Source organism: Hibiscus syriacus, unplaced genomic scaffold, assembly GCF_006381635.1.
Source record: "Hibiscus syriacus cultivar Baekdansim isolate YM2019G1 unplaced genomic scaffold, ASM638163v2 tig00112800_pilon, whole genome shotgun sequence".
Taxonomy (NCBI): domain Eukaryota; kingdom Viridiplantae; phylum Streptophyta; class Magnoliopsida; order Malvales; family Malvaceae; genus Hibiscus; species Hibiscus syriacus.
This window is the reverse complement of record NW_024063403.1, coordinates 395,212-415,783: the sequence shown is the minus strand read 5'-3', so window position 1 is coordinate 415,783 and position 20,572 is coordinate 395,212. Positions and strand designations below refer to the sequence as shown.

Below are 20,572 nucleotides of genomic sequence, written 5' to 3'. Positions count from 1 at the left end.
ATCCCAGATAACACCCCATAACTCCTTTATTAATTCTCATGATAAGATTTTAAATAAAAAATCTTTTAGTTTTCTCCTTTATTATCTCAATAAATGAATTGTAATCATTTTTTTATAAAAAAAACTACACTAAAAACAGAAAAAAAATCTTTTTATAATTTATCTTAATTTCAATCTTCTTTAATCTTCTTTATCATCTAAAACCTGAAAAAGAAAATTCCTACTACTACTTTTAATTAGTCTTTTGAAGGTTGAATTTTTAATTGAGGAATTTGAAGATTTTGAAAATTTGAAGGTTGTTTCGTCTCCAATTTGATAGACCCGTTGAAGACTTGCAATCCTATTGTCTCAAAGTTTTATTCTTCTAAATTTCCAGGTTCTTTCTATCCTTTTGGTTTTTAGTTTATCACTTGATCTCATTCTTTGAGAATTTGATCATGGGTCCTGTAATTAGAAAACATGATTTCGGATGTGAAAAACATAAAAAAGAAGAAGAAATGAGAACAATTAATTCAATCTCAAATAAGAACTCTTGATAAGTTCGTTGTGAAGAAATCACATACTTCTGCTGAAATTAATAATGTTGTTGATGTTGATGATAAAATTATTTTTGAATGGCGATTCTATTAATTTGAATGACAATGATAATAATTGTGTTGATTTGAATGAAAATATGCATGTTGACAAAGATAAACCTTTAAGTGATGGTGATGTGTTAATTCAAAATGACAAATCTAATCATATTAGTGATAATTGCACTAGTTAGGATATCGACAATGATGCTTTAAATGTTGAAAATAATATTGATACTAAAAATTTGTCTGATATATTTGATCCTAGAATTTGGGATGATCTTAAGGCTGATATGATTGATCTTTTAGTAACTAAGGGCCCTAAAAGAGATTTGGCTATAGAGAAAGGTCCTAAAAATAAAATTTCAATGTGATTTTCTTCAACATTATATACGAGAGTATTATCAAATGGGGAAATGTGAAATGAAAGTTTTAGAAAAAAAATTGAAAGTTTAGGTACTAAAACGATCCAAAACTGATAGTTTAGATACTAAATGTGTTAAATTTTTTACGACAGGATACTAACATGAATCAAAAACTAAATGTTAGATATGATTTTGAAAAAAAAAATGAATGTTCAGGTACTAGAATGAACTAAAACTGATAGTTTAAGTATTAAATACAAGTTTACCCTTTTTATATAAGAAGGAACAAGTATTATACCCTAATCCGATGAGCACATGTTTCCTATTTATAGTATGACGTGGAATGAATTTTGTAGGGTCTAAGAAGGAACAAATCACATCCAACAAATAAATACACTCATAATTGTTTTCTCTATTTTTCTTCGCTTTCAATTGTTTTAGTAGGCGATGGTGAAGATGACTTTTGACTCTTTATATTAAAAAAGAAACATAAAAAACTAAAATTATATTTTATATTTATATGTTTATTTTAATGTATATATATTCAATAATTTATAATTATTGTTTTAGTAAAATTACATCTGCAAGTGTCAATCGAATAATTTCAATTCCATGTATGAAACTTGTTTCTTTAATTTAAATAATGTTTAGTGAGATGAGATATTAGATCTTTTAAATAAGGTAGATGATTAAATTATGGTATTTGCGAATGGAATGTACTGAATTAGGAGGATCGCTCTAACATTAGACCTCCACAGTATCCGATCCATATTAGTATGTTGATAAATCAGATACTAACAGTTATATCAAAATAACATTTTAATAATATTATAGCAAGTGGTTAAAAATTGACATAAGGGTCACTTTTACTCTTGTAGTAGATCTAATTTATCATTTTCGCCCCTATGGTATTTTCGCATTAATTAAGCCCTCAAATTTGTTTAATTGCATCATCTTATACTATATACCCTAACTTAAGACCATAAACCCTAACTTAAAGCCCTAAACAATGGTGAATATTTTAATATTAATGCAATTGAACAACTTCGAGGGCTAAATTGATGAGAAAATATCATAGGGCAAAAATAATAAATTACGTCTACTGTAGGGATAAAAATGAACCTTAAACCTTAAAAGTTAAAATTTTAAAAAATTGAATGACCAAAACGGAATAAAACAAAAAGTTAATAGACTATCCTTGTCCTTGAAAAACACCTTCTTCATGATTAAAAACTCCTCTAGGGTAGCCAAATGCATCCATAGATGGAACAATTCAGTGGGGCCTCTACTTCCAAAATTTTGTCTAATAGCAATTGTAGTCACGGCTAAATAATTCATTGTTTATTCCTAAATTTTGAATTATACACTTTTTTTTTGTTGAGAAAGATACAATAATTCGCCTATCTATCCGTTTAGTCTACAATCAGCAGCTCCTCAGCTTCCTTAGGGTAATCTTTGAACAAATTGGTATTTTCATGGTGCTTCTCCATCTGTTTGGCGATGAAATCAGCGACACGATTGGCCTCCCTAGGTATGTAACCAGATCAACTACCTAATTTCTCCTCAATAATTTTTCGATATGTTGCAGAATCGTAAGTTTTCTGTGCTCGGTCGAGTTGTTCTTAATTAGGTTGATAGCTTCTCTATTATCCGACTCTAGAATCACGTTTCTTTCTCCCCTTAACCAAGCGATTCTTAAACCTTCATGGATACCCCATAGCTCTGCTTTCAAAATAGAACATATTCCTATTTTTTTTCTCGAAACCCCAGCGCCATTCACCATTACAATCTCTTGCAACAACGCCACACGTAGCTTCCCCAATGCTTTGTCTTTTGATTCCATCAGTGTTTATTTTCAACTATGAAAGATAAAAAGATGATTTGTCATTCAAATATACAGGAGATCCATCACTAAAGCTATAATCATGATTTCTTTCGATGAGAAATGTTGATGATGACCTTTCCCCCACTTCAAGCTCTCTCTGCAAGCATGGTTGTTGTTCGTTTATCTTCCTGAGCCAATTTTCTTCAACACTCTATCAATGACAGATTCATAAATATTATTTAGGTTAGGCACATGTGTATTACTAATAAAAAATCGTACAGAATGAGTACAAATAAAATTTCAGAGTGAGCATCTTCAGTAAAATAAACAACTAACATAAAGAAATTCGGATTTCAGGGTGGGCACGTGCCCACCCTGAGCTCCATATTCATCCGCCACTGCCCTTCACCTATGTTCAACGATTATAATGATGCATGAGTGTATATGACCTGTGATGGTGGTGACGGCTACTGACTGATTATGGTGATGTGTCAATAGCCGAGGACAGTAAGTGAATTTAGAGATTTTAGAAAACATATAATTTTTATTTTTTATTTTAAATAATTTTAAAATTACAAGAACATGACTCATGTCATTTAACAAAATATTTTAAATGTCGTTATAGTCGAAATACTTAAAGGGATAGCGTTTGTAACATTATACACTTGGATGAATCGAAAAAGTTTAAACACCTATTTAAAAGAATAGTATAATTTGACCACTTATTTTTTAATTAAATCTTATTTTTAATAAAAAACACTTTGATACTATTTAATGTTTAATTGACACAGAAATTGGATAATTGCTAGTAGATTATATATAATTTTGGTATAATTATTAATATTTATTTTATTAATTAATTCAAATTAAATATATAATGTTTTTGAAAAGATTCCTTTGGACCATCCTTGGATATACATCAACCTTTATTTTCAAGCCAAAATGGGTAATGCACCCATGCAAAAGAAACAAAGCAAGGCACGTAACAGTACACAATTTCGAGCCACAAGCATTTTTTTTATTAATCATTTGTATATAACTCATTCATAGGTTAATTCAGATCAGGTATTGTAGATGCGAGAGTAACTCTCTACACCCCATATTTACTTCATTCGTAAATGTCAGGTTCATAACTCCTAAACTTACTTAAGGGGTATAGTGTCTCATCTCACAAAACCAAATGATTGTCGATACAAGCGTTTGTTTATTGACTTAATATAAAAATAAAAATAATTGAATTATACTCAAAATTAATTTTTGGTATTTAGAGAATTCTTCTTTAAAAACATATGTATAATTTTTTTTGTTACATTTTTAGGTACTTACCGTTAAAAATTCCGTTAAATGACACGTGTCACGTTCAGTTTTTTAAAAATATTTTCAAATAATATTTTATTTTTTAAAAAAATCAAAATATATAAACGTGATACGTTTCACTTAATGATTATTTTAACAATAGACACCTAACAGTGTAAAAATAAAATATTAGATATATATTTTAACAAAAAAAATATTTAAACACTAAAAATTAATTTTAAATATAATTTAACTACTTAATTTTATATTAAACCTTGTTTATTTGAGAGAAGCGACGTCGCAAGTAATTAGAGTGCATGCATGCACATGTTGAGAACCAAGAAAGGTTACTTTCTAGTACTAATTACCACAATCATCGCATATCTATTAAATTATTTTAATAGTAAACAAAAATGTTATTTTTTAATAATTTTAAATTCGAATAATTATGTATGTAAAGTGTGTATATATAGTCGATTAAATCTAATCCTTAAATTATATAATCATAAATTTAAATCTCAAGTAGGATACGTGATGATATTATAACATCGCTTGTAAAATACTTGCTCTACACGGAATAATAATTCATTAAATAAAAGAAAAATGTATGATGATAAAGTTAATTATTTTGGTCCATTAATTCTAAAGTTGTGTTGTGAAAAAAAGGAAAATAAAGGAAAGAGATAGATGAATTATTATGTAGGCCAATGTAGTACAAATAATTTAATGGAGGTCATATCAAATAGAGAAAATTTCTCTCATCAAATGATGTTAAAAATGGTGTAAAACTAAAATTTTTATACCATATGTAAGTGAATCTTATATATATATATATATATATATGGGTCATGATTTAAATACTGTGTAAAACTCTTTTAATTTTATACATTTTTCATTGGACGAGGAAAATTAAAAGTTGAGATAAAATGAGAAGATATTAAAGAAAACAATGAGTTAATCTCAACCTTTGATTTTACTCAATCCAATGATCCTAAAAAATTAGAAATATATATATATATACCTGTTATACAAGGTAAAACTCACTCTTTTAGTTTTCTATAAATTTAGGATATATTAAAAAGTATGACTCAGATTGACAATAAGATATGAGAATATATTCACGTAAAGAGTCTATTTCAGTAATTTATTTTAAGTTAATTTAAGTATTTTAAATTTGTATAAAATAATTTATATTGTGTAAGAGTAACGTATCCTACAAGTAACATGGTTCAATTAGCAAATTGCAATGGTGAAAATAACAGGCATGGTTCTTCACATTCATGACTCAAACTCCATAACCTATTTTCTTGGCCTGTAACGTGAGAGAGACAGGTCTAAGTGGTTGTTTGTCCACCATTGCCTCTCAACTAAACATCTATCGTCGTCCTTTTCCTTTTGTTTGTTTCTCCTGCTTTTCTATATACCTTTGTACTAAACTAAAGAGCTTAGGGTTACTAATAGCTGCACAATTTTAATGGCGAAACTGGATGATTGTTCGTTTTCTATAAAGTGTATCATTTAATGGGAGTTTCAAAGCTTCTTTAATATCATCTTAAAAGGAAGGTTGCATTTTTCCACGTAAAGTTTCATTTTTTTTATTGCTAAATGTCAAGTCTGATCGTATGTTCTCCATGGAGATTGATCATCAATGTTTTGGTTTGCTTCTTGTTTAGGGTTTCGATTGAAAGCTCATGGCGGAGAAGACGAGCAGTGAAGAAGGAGAAGTGGTGATTAATATTCCCGATGAAGGGCCAAAGGAACCAGAGACATTGGAGCCCAAGCAAAAAGCAGGAGCATTTGGTCCAGCTGCAAACAAGCCACCAAAGGTCCTAGTTGCAGGTAATGAGACCCCTTTTACTCGAAGAAGATCATTTCCGAAACCGAAATCGAGATGCGGGGAACAATCTTATCTTGTTGAAACTGATAAAATGGAGGAGAATGGTTTCGCTAATCAAGAACATAAGGCCTCCCCTAATAACAAGTTGGGGAGGACTACACCTACTGATTCCGGCGTGTCGAAAACGTTATCGATGGCCTCTACAGGCGCGAACGGAGAAAGTACCGAATACGAAGAGATAATTAAGAAAGTTAAGCTGCATAATGAGAAGCTTAAGGGAGTGAAACCTAAGGTTGTGATTGAGTGGTTCATATTTTTGTTACTCTTGGCATGCTTAATTGCTAGCTTAACGGTAGATAAACAGAAGAGTCACCATTTTTGGGGCTTGGAAACTTGGAAATGGTGTGTGCTTGTGATGGTTATATTTTGTGGTATGTTGGTTAGCCGTTGGTTTATGCGTCTCGTCGTCTTCTTGATCGAGACCAACTTTCTTCTAAGGAAGAAAGTGCTGTATTTCGTTCACGGTTTGAAGACCAGTGTGCAAGTGTTTATATGGTTGAGCTTAGTTCTTGTTACTTGGGTTCTTCTGTTTCTTGATGTCGAGAGGTCGAAGACCGCCAAGAAGATTCTCGATTACGTAACGTATACTCTTGTAAGTGTTCTCATCGGAGCTTTCTTGTGGTTGTTGAAGACATTGTTGCTAAAGATATTGGCCTCCACCTTCCATATGAACATATTCTTTGACAGGATACAAGACTCTGTCTTCCATCACTACATACTTAAGACCCTTTCGGGACGACCGCTACTGGAGACCAATGAAAAAATGATGACCCATTTGACTGTTAGCAATGCCAAAAAGGGTAAAGGAGCTAAAACCAAGAAGTTGATTGACATGGGAAAGGTACATAAATTGAAGAAAGAAAAAGGTTCATCTTGGCACATGAAGGTGTTGGTTGATGCTATCACCAATTCAGGTCTTTCCACAATCTCCTACTCCTTGGACGAAAATACTTACGAGGAAGGCGGTGAACAAACGGATAAAGAAATCACTAATGAGGAGGAGGCACAGTTTTCTGCTCATCAGATCTTCTACAACGTTGCTCGACACGATAGCAATAACAATTGCAGGTTCGAAAATTAGCTGTTCATGATGCTTCTTTTGATTCCGTTTTCCCTTTGTTTTGCCTTACACTAACTATATGTTCTTTATGATCAGTTACATTGATGAAGATGACCTTTTAAAATTCATGATTAAAGAAGAGGTGGAGCTTGTGTTTCCGTTGTTCAATGGATCGAACACCGGAAAAATTGACAGAAAAAGTTTCACAAACTGGGTGGTAAGAGCTCTATATGAAACTCCAAAGCATATGATCACTTGTTTAACATGCTTGCTTTGTGTTATTCCATACAGTTAAAGGTTTACAAGGATCGGAAAACACTAGCACGTGCTTTGAGTGACACCAAAACGGCTGTAAAGCAATTGAATAAACTGGTAACAGCGATCCTGATCGTCGTTACCGTTGTCATATGGCTTCTGCTGACAGAAATCGCAACCAAAAAAGTGCTTTTGCTACTTTCATCACAGCTTGTGGTTGCAGCTTTTATGTTTGGAAACACCTGCAAGACTATATTTGAAGCCATCATTTTCGTATTCGTGATGCATCCGTTTGATGTCGGAGATCTATGTGTGGTTGATGGTGTTCAGGTAAACTATTGAAAGAGCGTATGCTCCTATTGCATTTCTGCAAAAAGGAATATTACTAACCATGCTCTTGATCACTTGGTAACTCACAGTTGTTGGTAGAGGAGATGAACATCTTAACGACCGTCTTCTTGAAGCTCGATAACGAAAAGGTGTACTACCCGAACTCGGTTTTGGCCACAAAGCCCATCAGCAACTATTACAGAAGCCCTGATATGGGTGATACCATAGAGTTCGCTATTGATTTTATGACACCGGCAAAGACGATCGGCAGGCTGAAAGAAGAAATAAGGAAGTAAGTTGACTATAGCTTCATCCCTTCTTTAGTTCACACAAGATTATGTTCATGGAACCTAGTGGTTCACGCATTCATTCTGACATGGCGAACCTGCAGGCATTTGGAGGCCAATGGTACCGTATGGCATCCGAACCACCTTGTGGTGGTGAAGGAGATCAAGAACGTTAATAAGTTAAATATGGCTTTATACTGCAATCATACGATGAACTTTCAGGACTTTAGGGAGAAGAACCAGCGTAAAACCGATTTGATCATCGAACTGAAGAGAATTTTCGAGGAGCTGGGCATAAGATACAATCTCCTCCCCCAACATGTGAATCTCAACCAAGTCAACCAAGACAGGCCGAACGCGACATACGCGACCGCCTGATCCTTATCTTGTGTTGTTCACAGTTTTATGAGCTTGACCAGGAGTGGCAATGAAAACCTATATGCATAGTTGATTCATGTTTGATATGTAAGCTTGTATTATACATGTATGGACTTGTGGAATCTGTTAGATTTTGCAGATAAAAAGAAGCTTTCATGCATTTAGTTTTATTGCAACTAAATCTGTGAAAACAACACAAATCCAAACACATAAATTGTCTTGAAATTAAAAACCAACATTTTCTTAACAATTGATGACTGATTTCTTTGAAGCAAAGTTCTTTTTGATGCTGTCTTTTATTTACAACTTCTCTTCATATTAAGGCTCTGTCAATCTCAAAAGTGGTTTCCCAATCCATGTCCAGGTATAAATCTTGCATTTTCCTCGGTGTAAACATGAGTTTCATTCAACAGCCTGCGAAACAACCAACGCAGCAATCTCGGTTAGCTAAACAAAGATCTTGAGTTCGAGTTTTGAAGATGGGAGAAAATGGTGCCATAGGGGGGCTTACGATAGATAAACCGTCTTGTTCATGGTTGCAGACGAAAGGAATGAAGAGCCATTCAAGTAGAGTAATTCACCATCGACTCTTTCGGCAATCCGCTTTTCGATTTCTTCGGCACCAATGGAGAATGGTTGATCAGAGGCCTATATTAAAGCAAATATATGTCGAAAGCTATATAAAAATGTGTACTTTTAGTCCACTTGTCTATACAAATTTGAACATTAAGTCCCATACCATAACCCATCCCCATGTATCAGCAAAAGATGGCACATGAGCTGTGTATGCCAACACATCTGCAATAAACACACATATCTTAGAATTCAATCTATTGTATAGAAATCTGAGGTTTGGTTTTAGGATCTTACACTTGAAAACCTGCCTGATTGTGTTATATATAGAGGAAAATACCTCCTTGTGAGTGAAAATTCCAGCTGGACCAGCCTATATAGAATACACATCCATCTTTATATTTCATTATAATAGCATTAACATGACCCTACATGAGAGTCAAAGACCAACCTGAGTGACAAAAATGCCATCTTCATTGAGCTTAGGCTTAAGAATTTTCTCATAGAATGATTTAGTGTAAAGTTGATAGCAAGGCCCTCCCTCAACAGGATCTGCCAAATCTCCAACTATGATATCAAATTTCTCGGTCCTTTTCTCCAGCTCAGCCCTTCATGTTTCATACACAAGCACCAAGTAAATTAGCTTCAAATTCGTAACGAATCGGTTGTCGAATAAGCTCGATCGATGTACTTACTTGGCATCATTGATGACAAGGTTAAGCTTCTTGTTGCAGAAGGCATCACGATTCACGGTGAGATATCGACGGCAAAAATTGACCACTTCCTGAAAATTGACCATTTTCATTGACAACAAAGAATGCATCATCAGATGGTGCTCAAATCAAAGTTGCTGGCAATATGTAGAAAAATGAAACCAAGCAAGTCACCTCATCAATATCACACATTACAACTTCATCAATAGACTTATGCCTGAGTGCTTCCCTAGCAGCAGAACCTTCTCCTCCTCCCATTATAAACATAGTTTTAGGCCTGCAACAACATCATCGTAAAAAGGTTTTGATTCGAACCCTGAACTCGATCTCGACAGACTCTAATCTCTCTTTAAAAAGGGCATTCATGGTAGATAAAATGGACTTACTTGGAGTGGAAAAAAAGAGCTGGATGAATCAAGCATTCATGGTAGATAAACTCATCAACTTCAGCACTTTGCATTTTCCCATCAATCACCAACACCTACATGCAAACATACATACATACATACATACATACATATATTAACACAAGCAATTATTCAAACAAATTGAAGACAGGAAAACAAGCTTCTTATACGTACCTTGCCAAAACGTTTAGTGTCCAAAAGTGCTATATCTTGATATTCACTAGCACCTTTATACAGCACGCTGTTGAGACAGATACATAAAGAATTAAAGACATGTACATGTACATATATACCTATACATACATACGTACATAAATATAAGAAAGTAATAGGCTCAAACCTTTTCAAAGCAAAGGACCATTTGAGATCTTCATCAATGGTCTCCTCATACCAAGAATCAAACTGCTGATGAGTCTCATCAACCGTCGGATTCTTTGTTGTCCCATTGCAGAAACCATTTGGATAAAAAATCTCAACAGCCTCACCCATTATAAAAGCAAAAAACAAAAAAGACAATTTCTTGAAACAAAGCAAAGATGGAACAGAACAAGAGAGCAAAAGGTGGCAAAGTGTGTGCGGATGGTGGTATCACCACGGTTGTAGTGCTTTTTATAGCACATTTTTAAGGGGAAAAAATAAATAATATTTTTAGATAATCATCATGGGTTTTGTCTAACACGGGCAATGATGCTCTCACAGACAGTCCGGATTTTCTGTGCACACAAAAAAGGGTTCTTCACGCCAATTATCATTTTCATATGGTACTACATGGTGTTCATGGAAATGGTGACCACCCACCATCAGTTGTTTCCCAGTGATGTTCTAAGCTGGCATGACAGTAATCAGGGATGTACCTACAAAGGCTGATGGGATATTTTCATATGGTATTACATGGTATCCATTGATAATCTATTTGTTTATCTCAAAATTTTATAAAACACACTACTAAAAAACCTGACATAAAATCTTGCGATCGTCTTTGACGGTAATTAAATACTTTTTTACCCATTTTTTCGTCAATTTTTGGGGCTTCCAAACCCATGTGTTGACATCTTAAAGTTGGATATGGGTGAAATTTCCCAGAGATCGACTGTCATTCTAGAATTATGGAAGAAGCATGCGCATATGATGTTTATCTATAAGTTGGTGGCTAAAAGGAAGAAAAACAGGGGAATATATGTCCGCGTGGGTTAATGTGGATCCCACAATATACACGTGGTGGGCCTTGTGATCGACACGTCGTGAAGTACATGTGGCAATGGGGTAGGGGAGAAGGATGGGCGATAGGGTCCACTAGGAGAGTGTAAAGTGAGATATTTAATTATGGATTAAAGTTTATGCACTCTTTAGCCAACCTTTGTCCTTTTCCATATCACTAGCACTTAGGGTTGAGATGTAACCCAAATCCGACGAATCCTGACTTAATTCGATTTGATAAGGTCTGGTTTTTTTTCAAATATTAAGTTTGAGTCGGATTGGATCGGTTTTTTTAAGGAGTAAGGTTCGATCGGATTGATTCCGGTTAGAGTGTAAAAAAATTCTAACCCGACCCGACTTAGAGATAATAATATAATTTCTTTTAAAAAAATTTAATTAAGTCCTTATTTTATACCGAGTTGGGTTGAACTTGTACTCTAAAATTTCGATTGGATTATAATCGAGTGACGGATGTATATTTTTCGGGTTAGATCGGATTAGATAGAAGATATATAATTTTCGGATCGAGTTAGGTATGGATGGATAATACATATTTTCGAGTAGAGACGGATTGGCTAGAAACCCAACCCTAACCCGATCCGTTATCATCCCTACCGGCACCACCCACAAAAACCAAATGGTATTCTTTTTTGGAGTGAATTGCAACATAAAGTCCCTAAATTTTGTGGTAAATTCTAAAGAGCTTCTATTATGCTTAAAAATCAAGTGAGTCTCTTATTTGATAAAATGAATCGTCATATGAAAAATCATGATCAAATGAGTTATTGTTTGAAAAATTATAATAATTTTTATTAGTTTTTCCCCCCAATATAAGGACTTATTTGATCATAGTTTTTTAAACAAGGGTTCATTTAATTCATAATTAAAAGTAGGAGCCAACTCGATTTTTTTAGTACAACCAGAGGGACTTGTGTGATATATAAGCCAATTTTAATTGATCTTAAATTTTGAAATGTTCTAATTAGACCTTTTCATTAATTAAACTATCAATTTTGGCTTTGAACTTTAACTTAAGTCTTACATGTTTGAAAATATTTATTAATCTATATGTATTAAAAATGTGATCCTATTTTCTAAAAATTTAAATTTCTCGTATAATTTAAGTTATTTTTAATTTTTTTTATATAGTCATCGATATTCAATATATTAATTGATTAATTCGAATCAGATATAACAGAACTGACGACGACCCTCTCGACTCAATTTTTATCTCTTTTATATGTGTCAGAATGCCACCTAAAAAAAGCTTCATCCAAAGCTTTAGTGATTCCCTCTTTTACTTGGTGGCTAGCTTTTATTATCAATTATGACTACCAAAATATACCCATTGATTTCATCCACATGCATCTCAATTTTTTTCCCCTTATGTGATATGATATGTTCATGGATATTATTTTCTTGTAACGTAAGGAAACGTTGGCATGATAGTTCGTAAATGAGACGAAACAGATCGTGAAGTATTCGAGATTAATTTGATCAATGTTTGATAAATATTCGATTCGAATAGACTCGATTTGAGCTTGAGTTCTTGACGAGTCGAGACCAGCTACTTGATACTCAACTCAAAACGTTCGCGAGTAATTTAAAAATTATATGTTAAAATTTTATTTTAAAAAATTAAATTATTAATAATATTAATATTTATGTGTTTTTTTTTTCTTTTAATGTAGTAGGAGGTTTTCATGTACTTAAGGTTCAAGTTCGAGTTTGAGCTTTAATCGAGTTAAGTTTAAGATTTTTTTTGAGCTTTTGCGGGCTTTTTTGAGTTCGATTCGAACTCAAAAATTTTAGGCTCACTGGTTTTCGAGTTGAATCGAATTTTGTTTTAAATGTTTTTGAGTTGATTCGAGCTCAGTAATACCCGAACTCAACTCGGCTTGTTTACAGCCCTAGGTGGCAACTTATACAAGTATGAAAATTCCAATAAATAAATGAAAAAAATAGTATTTTGATCTCTTCATATTTTATGTTAAGGTTGATTACAAGATTCTTGGTAAATCTCTAGATCTGTTCCCACATAATTATTTCAAGCACTTGTGCGTAATTTTGCTTCCATGCATGCCTTGTTGGAGTTGATGAATATGATTTTGCGATTGGTCTTCATAATAATACGGGGATATAATTGCACAAGATTTCTTCAAAATATGACTCACATTTTAATTTGGTCCCTAAAATTTAAAATATTTTATATTAGTCCCCAACTAATGACCCCATTTTGAATTGGTCCTTAAATTCTAAAACATTCTATAATATTCCTCAAACTAACATTATCATTCAATATTGATCATTTCCTCAAACTCTACTGATTTTTAATGCCTTAGAAATTTGACAGGGTGACCTCAAAAAATATTGATTTGTTTTTACGGTCATGAGAATTGAACCCATCACCTTCTAAAAATACTAATCCATCTTTAAAGGTCCTTGAAATTATTTAGAAGGCCACGTTTCCAATTCTCAAGATCTTCACAAATAAATTAATTTGTTAACCAGTAGCGTAAATGGCACGTTAATAGAAGGATCAAAACAGTACGATATGGATAGTTTATCGGTTTATATAAAATATTTTGTAGTTTAGGGATTAATTTAAGTAAAATGTGCTAATAGTTTAAGGATTAATATATAATATTTTAGAATTTAGAGGTCGATTTAAAATGAGATCATACTTGGAACACATTATGTGCAATTAACATTTGCTACTCATCATAGCTAGCTTCCATGCATGCTTGATGGAGATGATGGATTTGATTTTTTACATGATCTTTATAGTAGCATGTGGGTACTAATTAGTAAACTTTTATTAGTTTTAATTAAATCTTTCTCGATTTTTATTAATGGATAGTGAAATTTGTTCAAAAAAATTTCATCCCTTTATCTTTCTCTATATATTTTTAAAAAATCTATAGACATAGAAGAGAAATACTTATATGATTTTTGAATTATTTAAATAACAAATAAGATAAATATAATAATGATAGTTCCTACAAAGGATTAGACCAATAAAATATACAACACTTAATTTTTTTATTAAGCTAAGGTGATTACAAAATAGTATCTGTTCTAAATACTCTCAATCATTGGACAATGGACGCTCAATCACCCTGTTGCAGTCGCTGATGCTTGAAGTCACTCTAAGAATAACAACAATTCCTATAACTATTGAGGTAAGTTAGTTCGTTGGATATAAATACTCTATAGTTGGTTTTCATCCTTTCATATGGGCAACTAATAAAAGGGAGTTGAAGAGGACATTTGGTGAAATGGGAGGGATATTGGAGCACCAAAGGAAATTGCCTAAATGCTAATTTCTTGTAATTGGGAATGAATTGGGAAGGGAGAGAAGGGTTTAACCAAAATCTTATATTTTTAGAAATGACTTCAATCCCATGTAAAGGAGTTGTTATTCTCTAAAGTCTCAGGTTCGAGAATTATAAATATCATAGATATCAGCGTTCAATATTAAATTGTTGAAAGTTATCTTTAAACATATATTATCTTGTATTTATAAAATATTAATAAAAAGAAAAAAAATGACTTGTGGCATTGTTCATTGTTTACTGCAAGGGCGGCTTACAAGTCACAATCGCTACTACTATTTCAAAAGGTTAAACCTACCCTTCCTCTCTCCATATGTGTACATACATACGTGTAATCCCAACATCAAGTCAATGGTTTAATAATCCAACATCACCATTCCTTGATATTCCTACAACGATTTTTGTTTCATACCCAAAAAAAAACACTTTTGATATGGATTAGGAAGAGAAGTTTGATATGGATTAGGATGTTTCTCGAGTTAGATCAATCTAAAATTTAATTTAATCTAATCCGTTATCATCTCTACTCACAACTATACTTATTTGAATGTTATTTGGCCTATTTAAAATTTAGGGATAGTGTTAGAGTAAGCTTATGTTTAATATATATATATATATATATATATATATATGTATGTATATAGTGTTCTCTTAGTGATAGCATTTTCTTGGTGATGCATGAGTGGAGATGTTCTCTTAGTGATAGCATTTTCTTGGTGATGCATGAGTGGAGACTACGCAAGGAGGCGAGCGTGCTTGGGGCTGCTTCTGCCTACTATCATTTTTTCCCATTAATAATTTCACTTATAAAATAATTTCTTAATAAAAAAATAAGTACTTAAACTTTATCTCGAAAAATGTTTTAGTGCTTAAAGATTTTTTCGTTAATATAGGTGCATAAAAGTTTTCTCGTTACACTTTTAGGTGTTTACCGTTAAAAAAATTGTCAAGTGACACATGTCACGTCCAGATTTTTTTCAAAAAAATATTTTTAAATAATATTTTATTTTAAAAAAAATCAAGACCTGATATGTGTTACTTAACGATTTTTTAACGGTAGCCACCTAAAAGTGTAACGGAAAAAACTTTAAGAACCTATTTTTAGCGACAATTAATTTTGAGTATAGTTTATGCACTTATTTTTATATTAAGCCTAAAATAATCATAAAAGTTTATAAAATTATTACGAAATATCATTAAAATTTATTCTATTGTCTTAAAACGATCATTCAAATTACTAAACTATATTTAAATCATATTTAAACTAATTATTGAACATGAATGAAACTAACTCAATGATTAAAAGAATGATTGTTATTTTTAGAAGTCTCGGGTTCAAGCACCAACAACTACAACAAGGGTAATTGAACGTTCACTATCAAATGGTTGAAAATATTTAGAATAGATACTACTTTATAATTACCTTAATAAAAAATAATTATGGAATCTGTCGATCAAAATTTGTCAAAATTTTACCAACAGGTTGGTTCAAGTGGTAAGTAGCTTGATATCGTTTACGCAAGGTCTTAGGTTCGAGTCATTGTGTATGCAGAAAAACCCTGCCGAGAGACTCATCCATTAAAACCAGGTATGAGACCCAAATCGATCCAGATTAATCAAGACGAAACAAACTAAAGGGAAACCAAAAAAATTATCAAAATTTGCAAATTAAATCGGATTCAATTTAAGCTGCTCAAATTATAATTTCAAATTAAAATCATGATGGAAATAGCAAATAAGAGGAGGTTGGGTGGAGAAGGGGACAAAATACCTTTTTTTCCCCCCAATATTGAGATTGTGTCCTGGAAAGTGAAGAGATATTAAGTTGCCGTCAATTTGTCTTTGTGCACTTGGAGTTAGTGCTTCTTAAAATTCATAGGAAAACCGGACCGAAGTGGATGTCTGCTCCTTATCGTCTAAATGTCACATAAGGTGCTTTATCATCTACATCAGACCTCACTACCTCATTACTAAATGGTTTTATTGAAGAAGAAGAACAGTCAAACTGGAATTCCATGTTTTTATATAATTTTCCTTGTAGGAATTTAGGCATATTCGTTGAATTCACTACAATCCCACTGAGTCCTTGATTTTGGAAGAAGTGGTCAACCCATGATTTGACATGAGAAAGACTTTCATTTTGACAACAATTAACTTTTGATTTGATAATGCACTTTGTCTATAATATCATATGTTAAGGGCCTTTTTAACTAGAATTGGGGACGAAAGAAGCGCTACATGAATGCTTGTTTTACCAATATATATGTAACATAGAGAGAGCTAGCGAACTAGGATCTAATTATATCGTGCAAAATTAAAAAGTTTTTCACTTTTTAAGATTGTTGAATAATGAGAAATCAAAAACTGAGATTAACAATAAAAAATGATAATATATTAACTGAAAAAAAAATATAAATTAATCTCAACCTTTGATTTCTTCTCATCCAACGATTCTAAAAAGGGTGTAAACCTTTTAATTAATGAATTACTTATTAAATTGTCATCCTTTCGTTAATTGAACATGTCACGTAAGATAAAGAAACACTCTATCAACCACGTTTTTATCTTACGTTACACACCCAATCAATGCTCAAGAATAATTAGCTGATAAAGTATAATTTTTATTTTTTATAAAATAATAAATCAATGCTCAAGAATAATTAGCTGATAAAGTATAATTTTTATTTTTTAAATACATAAAACAGCATCGCTCCATCAACAAATGTGAAAAACAGGAGCAATGTGTAAAGATAATCTAGTGTCTTGACATACATGCATATAGAGAGAGAGGATATGTTACACAATGTAAAACTTTTTAAATTTTACACAGATTTAAGATCGTTGGATGGTGAAAATAGATGACTGAGATTAAAAGTAGGAGATGTGAAGATATCTACTAGAAAAAAAAACGATGAGTCAATCTCAATCATTTATTTTACTCATCTAATGGTCATAAATTTACGTAAAACTAAAGAGTTTTACATTCTGTAAGTGAATTTTAACCCATAAAACACTATGGGCACAGACATCAAGCATTAACTGGATTATACAAAAGCAGTAGTATGGTGATAAGGTATGTCTTCCATAAAGAAGAGGCTAAATGTTGAAAAAAATTGCAAATATATTTTTGTTGAAATCTATCATCAAAATCGATATTTCAATGATTAAATTAGTATCGTACCTTGACATAAACCCTTGAGACTTGTGACCCACCAAACCCAAATAACACAAGCCGCAGGCGAGGGCACTGCCGTACTGAAAACTGGTCATGGACATGAAAGAATGGGGATTGAACCCGGGTTGATCACCTGACAGTCGGGAAATACTCACCACCATACACCCGTTGAGCATTAATATGATTATAAACTCTACAGATATAAATTAAAATTATTCATATAAGATCATTACCTACTCCCAAATCAAGTTATTAAGACCAACAATACGAACCAAATTATCTCAATGATTAAAGATATGATTATTATTTTTAAAATGATTGAGAGTCTTTAGAACATATACTACTACTTCTAAGCATACTAGATTAATTTTAAAAAAAGGGTTACTAGAGCAGAAAGAAGCAAAATTAGGAAAAACCCATTGTTGAAGCTAAGAAACGACCTTCTTGGATGCTTCCCTCGTCTTTGCTCTCAATGATGAACGAGTCCTCCTCAGCATCCGTAGACCGTAATCATCAGCATTTAGCACCACCACTTCTACACTTCCAATTCAATTTGGATTCTGACAAAAAATAGTTTTTTTTTCATAGATTGAAAAAAAAAAATTAGATGAGAAAAATTAAATGGGTAAAAAACAGAAGTGACAAGAATTGATATACTTGATAGTCAGGAGAAAGAAAAATACAATATTTTTCGGTGTTTGATAAAATAAAGTATAGCTTTTGAAAACATATATCTTAAACTAAATTACATCTTTCTCAAATTCTCTTGATCTAAGATAATTTATTTGTATACACGATGATGAAAAATTCCTCTTATTTTATTTCCCCAATTTTTTTTTACTACCAAATACAATAAAAAAATTTGTTTCATTTTCTTATTACCTCTTTTCATCCTTCCATTCTTCCACCCAGTCAAACAAAGCCATAATATTATCTAATATCCTTCTCCAATTACCTTTTCAGTTGGGGATGTTAAAAACTACAACTTAGATTAGATTTTTGTTTAGAGTGCAACAATACAAACGCAGATCACACTATAATGGGCTTCCAACAGTGTTAAAATATCTTGGGAAGTCGGAAAAAAATATTATAATGGAATCTCAACATCCCACTACTTGGAGCCAATCACATAATGTAATCTCAATAACCCATTAAAAAAAACCCATATACTAGAATGATAACATGTCAAAGGACATTATCTTAGTAACCATCACTAAGCACCGGTTCATCGTGTTACGAATGGCCCCACAAAAAGAAAGTTATGCTAAAAATATGCAACAAACAATATATATATATATATATATATATATATATATATATATATATATATATATTTATATGATATACGCAATGTTATTTTTTTAATTCTATACAGATTAAAAATTTCAGATAAATAAAAATAAACAACTAAATTAACAATAGAAAATAAAAAAAAATATTCACCAAATAAAAAAACAATGATCTAATTTTAATCATTTATTTTTCCTTTAGGAAAGAGTTTTTACTTCAAAGTTTCATAAAAATAGTAAACGAATACTGTAATAGTTTAATTAATTCGCCAAATTTATTTTATAGTGCACATTTTACTTATTAATCCGTTTTGCCGATTCTTGACTCCATCTCATCTTGAACCGTTTTTTAATTATTCAATATATTAACTTTTTATATAATATGCAATTTAAATCATATAATACTATAATATGAATAATAAAATTGCTAATGATAAAATATATAATTTCAAGACATCAACTGTTAAAAGGAATATTATTCTATCTAAAATCTAGGCTCAGACAATTATATTTGCAAAAATATGTACATTATCAATAGTTGAAAAATTCTAATAAGATACTATTTTGTAATCACCCTAAAACTTCTCTATATAAATATATTACGATCCACTTACTTAATGTAAAACTTTTTAATTTTACATATTTAAAATCGTTAGATAAATAAAAATTGATGATTGATATTACTCTTTATTTTTTTCCAATAAATATCTTCTTATTTTTTATTGTTCATCTAATTATCTATTTTTATTCATCCAACAATCTTAAATCTATGTAAAACTAAAAAAATTACATTATATAACATTATCCTATCCCGTATATATATAATTTCCAAGGACTAAAGGAAAATTTAACGTTTTAAGCTTTCTTTTAGGAAACAGTAACTTGATTATGAGGGATGACAATCTGACTAAAGGACTAATATGAATAACTGCAAATAAATTTTGAAGTTCGTACTTTGGGTGGGATGATTTTGACAAATATAAAACTGTAATTGATTATGAAGGATGTCAATAAATCAGATAGATAAATTTTCAATCAATTCAAAACCTAACATTATAATAATAAAACCAGACCCCAACCCAACTCAAATTTATATCTTTTATCGTCCTCTAGTCCAACCCAAAATTTTAATTAAAAAACCCGACTCAAATTTAAATCGTTTACCTTCATCTAATCCAACCCAACACTCTAAAAAAACCTGACTACGACAGAATCCGATCTAATTTAGTATAATTTTTAGTTTTCCATATTATTTATCAAAAGTAAAATAATAAAATAAAATAATAATTTTTAATTTTTAATTTAATAATAACAAATTAAAGTACATTTTAATTTAATTTCAAGTTTTACATTCTTTATATACTAATTTTTCACATATATGTTTATGAAATCTTAATTAATAATATATAAATAGTTATAAAATATCACAAATTCTAATTAATAATATATAAATAATTAAAAATATATTTTATAATTACCTCATATCAGACCTGGAGATTCTCCTAGACCAAAATTTAATCCGATCATATTTAAGAAAAAAACCCTGACCAGGTCCGATCTAAAACCCAAATTTGATTTAAAAAACCAACCATATTGAATCGGATCGAAACCAGATAGG

The 20,572-nt window shown here is 31.5% G+C and overlaps 2 protein-coding genes across 2 annotated transcripts; one reads left to right on the top strand and one right to left on the bottom strand.

Annotated features, from left to right (window-relative positions):
• Window positions 1-5,508: 5,508 nt before the first annotated feature.
• Window positions 5,509-8,935, top strand: LOC120183595 (mechanosensitive ion channel protein 10-like). Its single transcript, XM_039188272.1, has 6 exons — window positions 5,509-7,023; window positions 7,112-7,232; window positions 7,307-7,600; window positions 7,690-7,892; window positions 7,992-8,352; window positions 8,630-8,935. The coding sequence occupies exons 1-5, from the start codon at window positions 5,750-5,752 to the stop codon at window positions 8,263-8,265; spliced, it is 2,166 nt and encodes a 721-aa protein (XP_039044203.1). The 5' UTR covers window positions 5,509-5,749; the 3' UTR covers window positions 8,266-8,352; window positions 8,630-8,935.
• LOC120183596 (thermospermine synthase ACAULIS5-like) lies at window positions 8,392-10,526 on the bottom strand. Its single transcript, XM_039188273.1, has 10 exons — window positions 10,299-10,526; window positions 10,133-10,199; window positions 9,938-10,032; window positions 9,726-9,828; window positions 9,534-9,622; window positions 9,290-9,446; window positions 9,136-9,211; window positions 9,005-9,063; window positions 8,777-8,913; window positions 8,392-8,679 (listed from the first exon to the last, which is right to left on the bottom strand). Exons 1-10 carry the CDS (start codon window positions 10,445-10,447, stop codon window positions 8,601-8,603), a joined length of 1,011 nt encoding a protein of 336 aa, XP_039044204.1. The 5' UTR covers window positions 10,448-10,526; the 3' UTR covers window positions 8,392-8,600.
• Window positions 10,527-20,572: the final 10,046 nt, after the last annotated feature.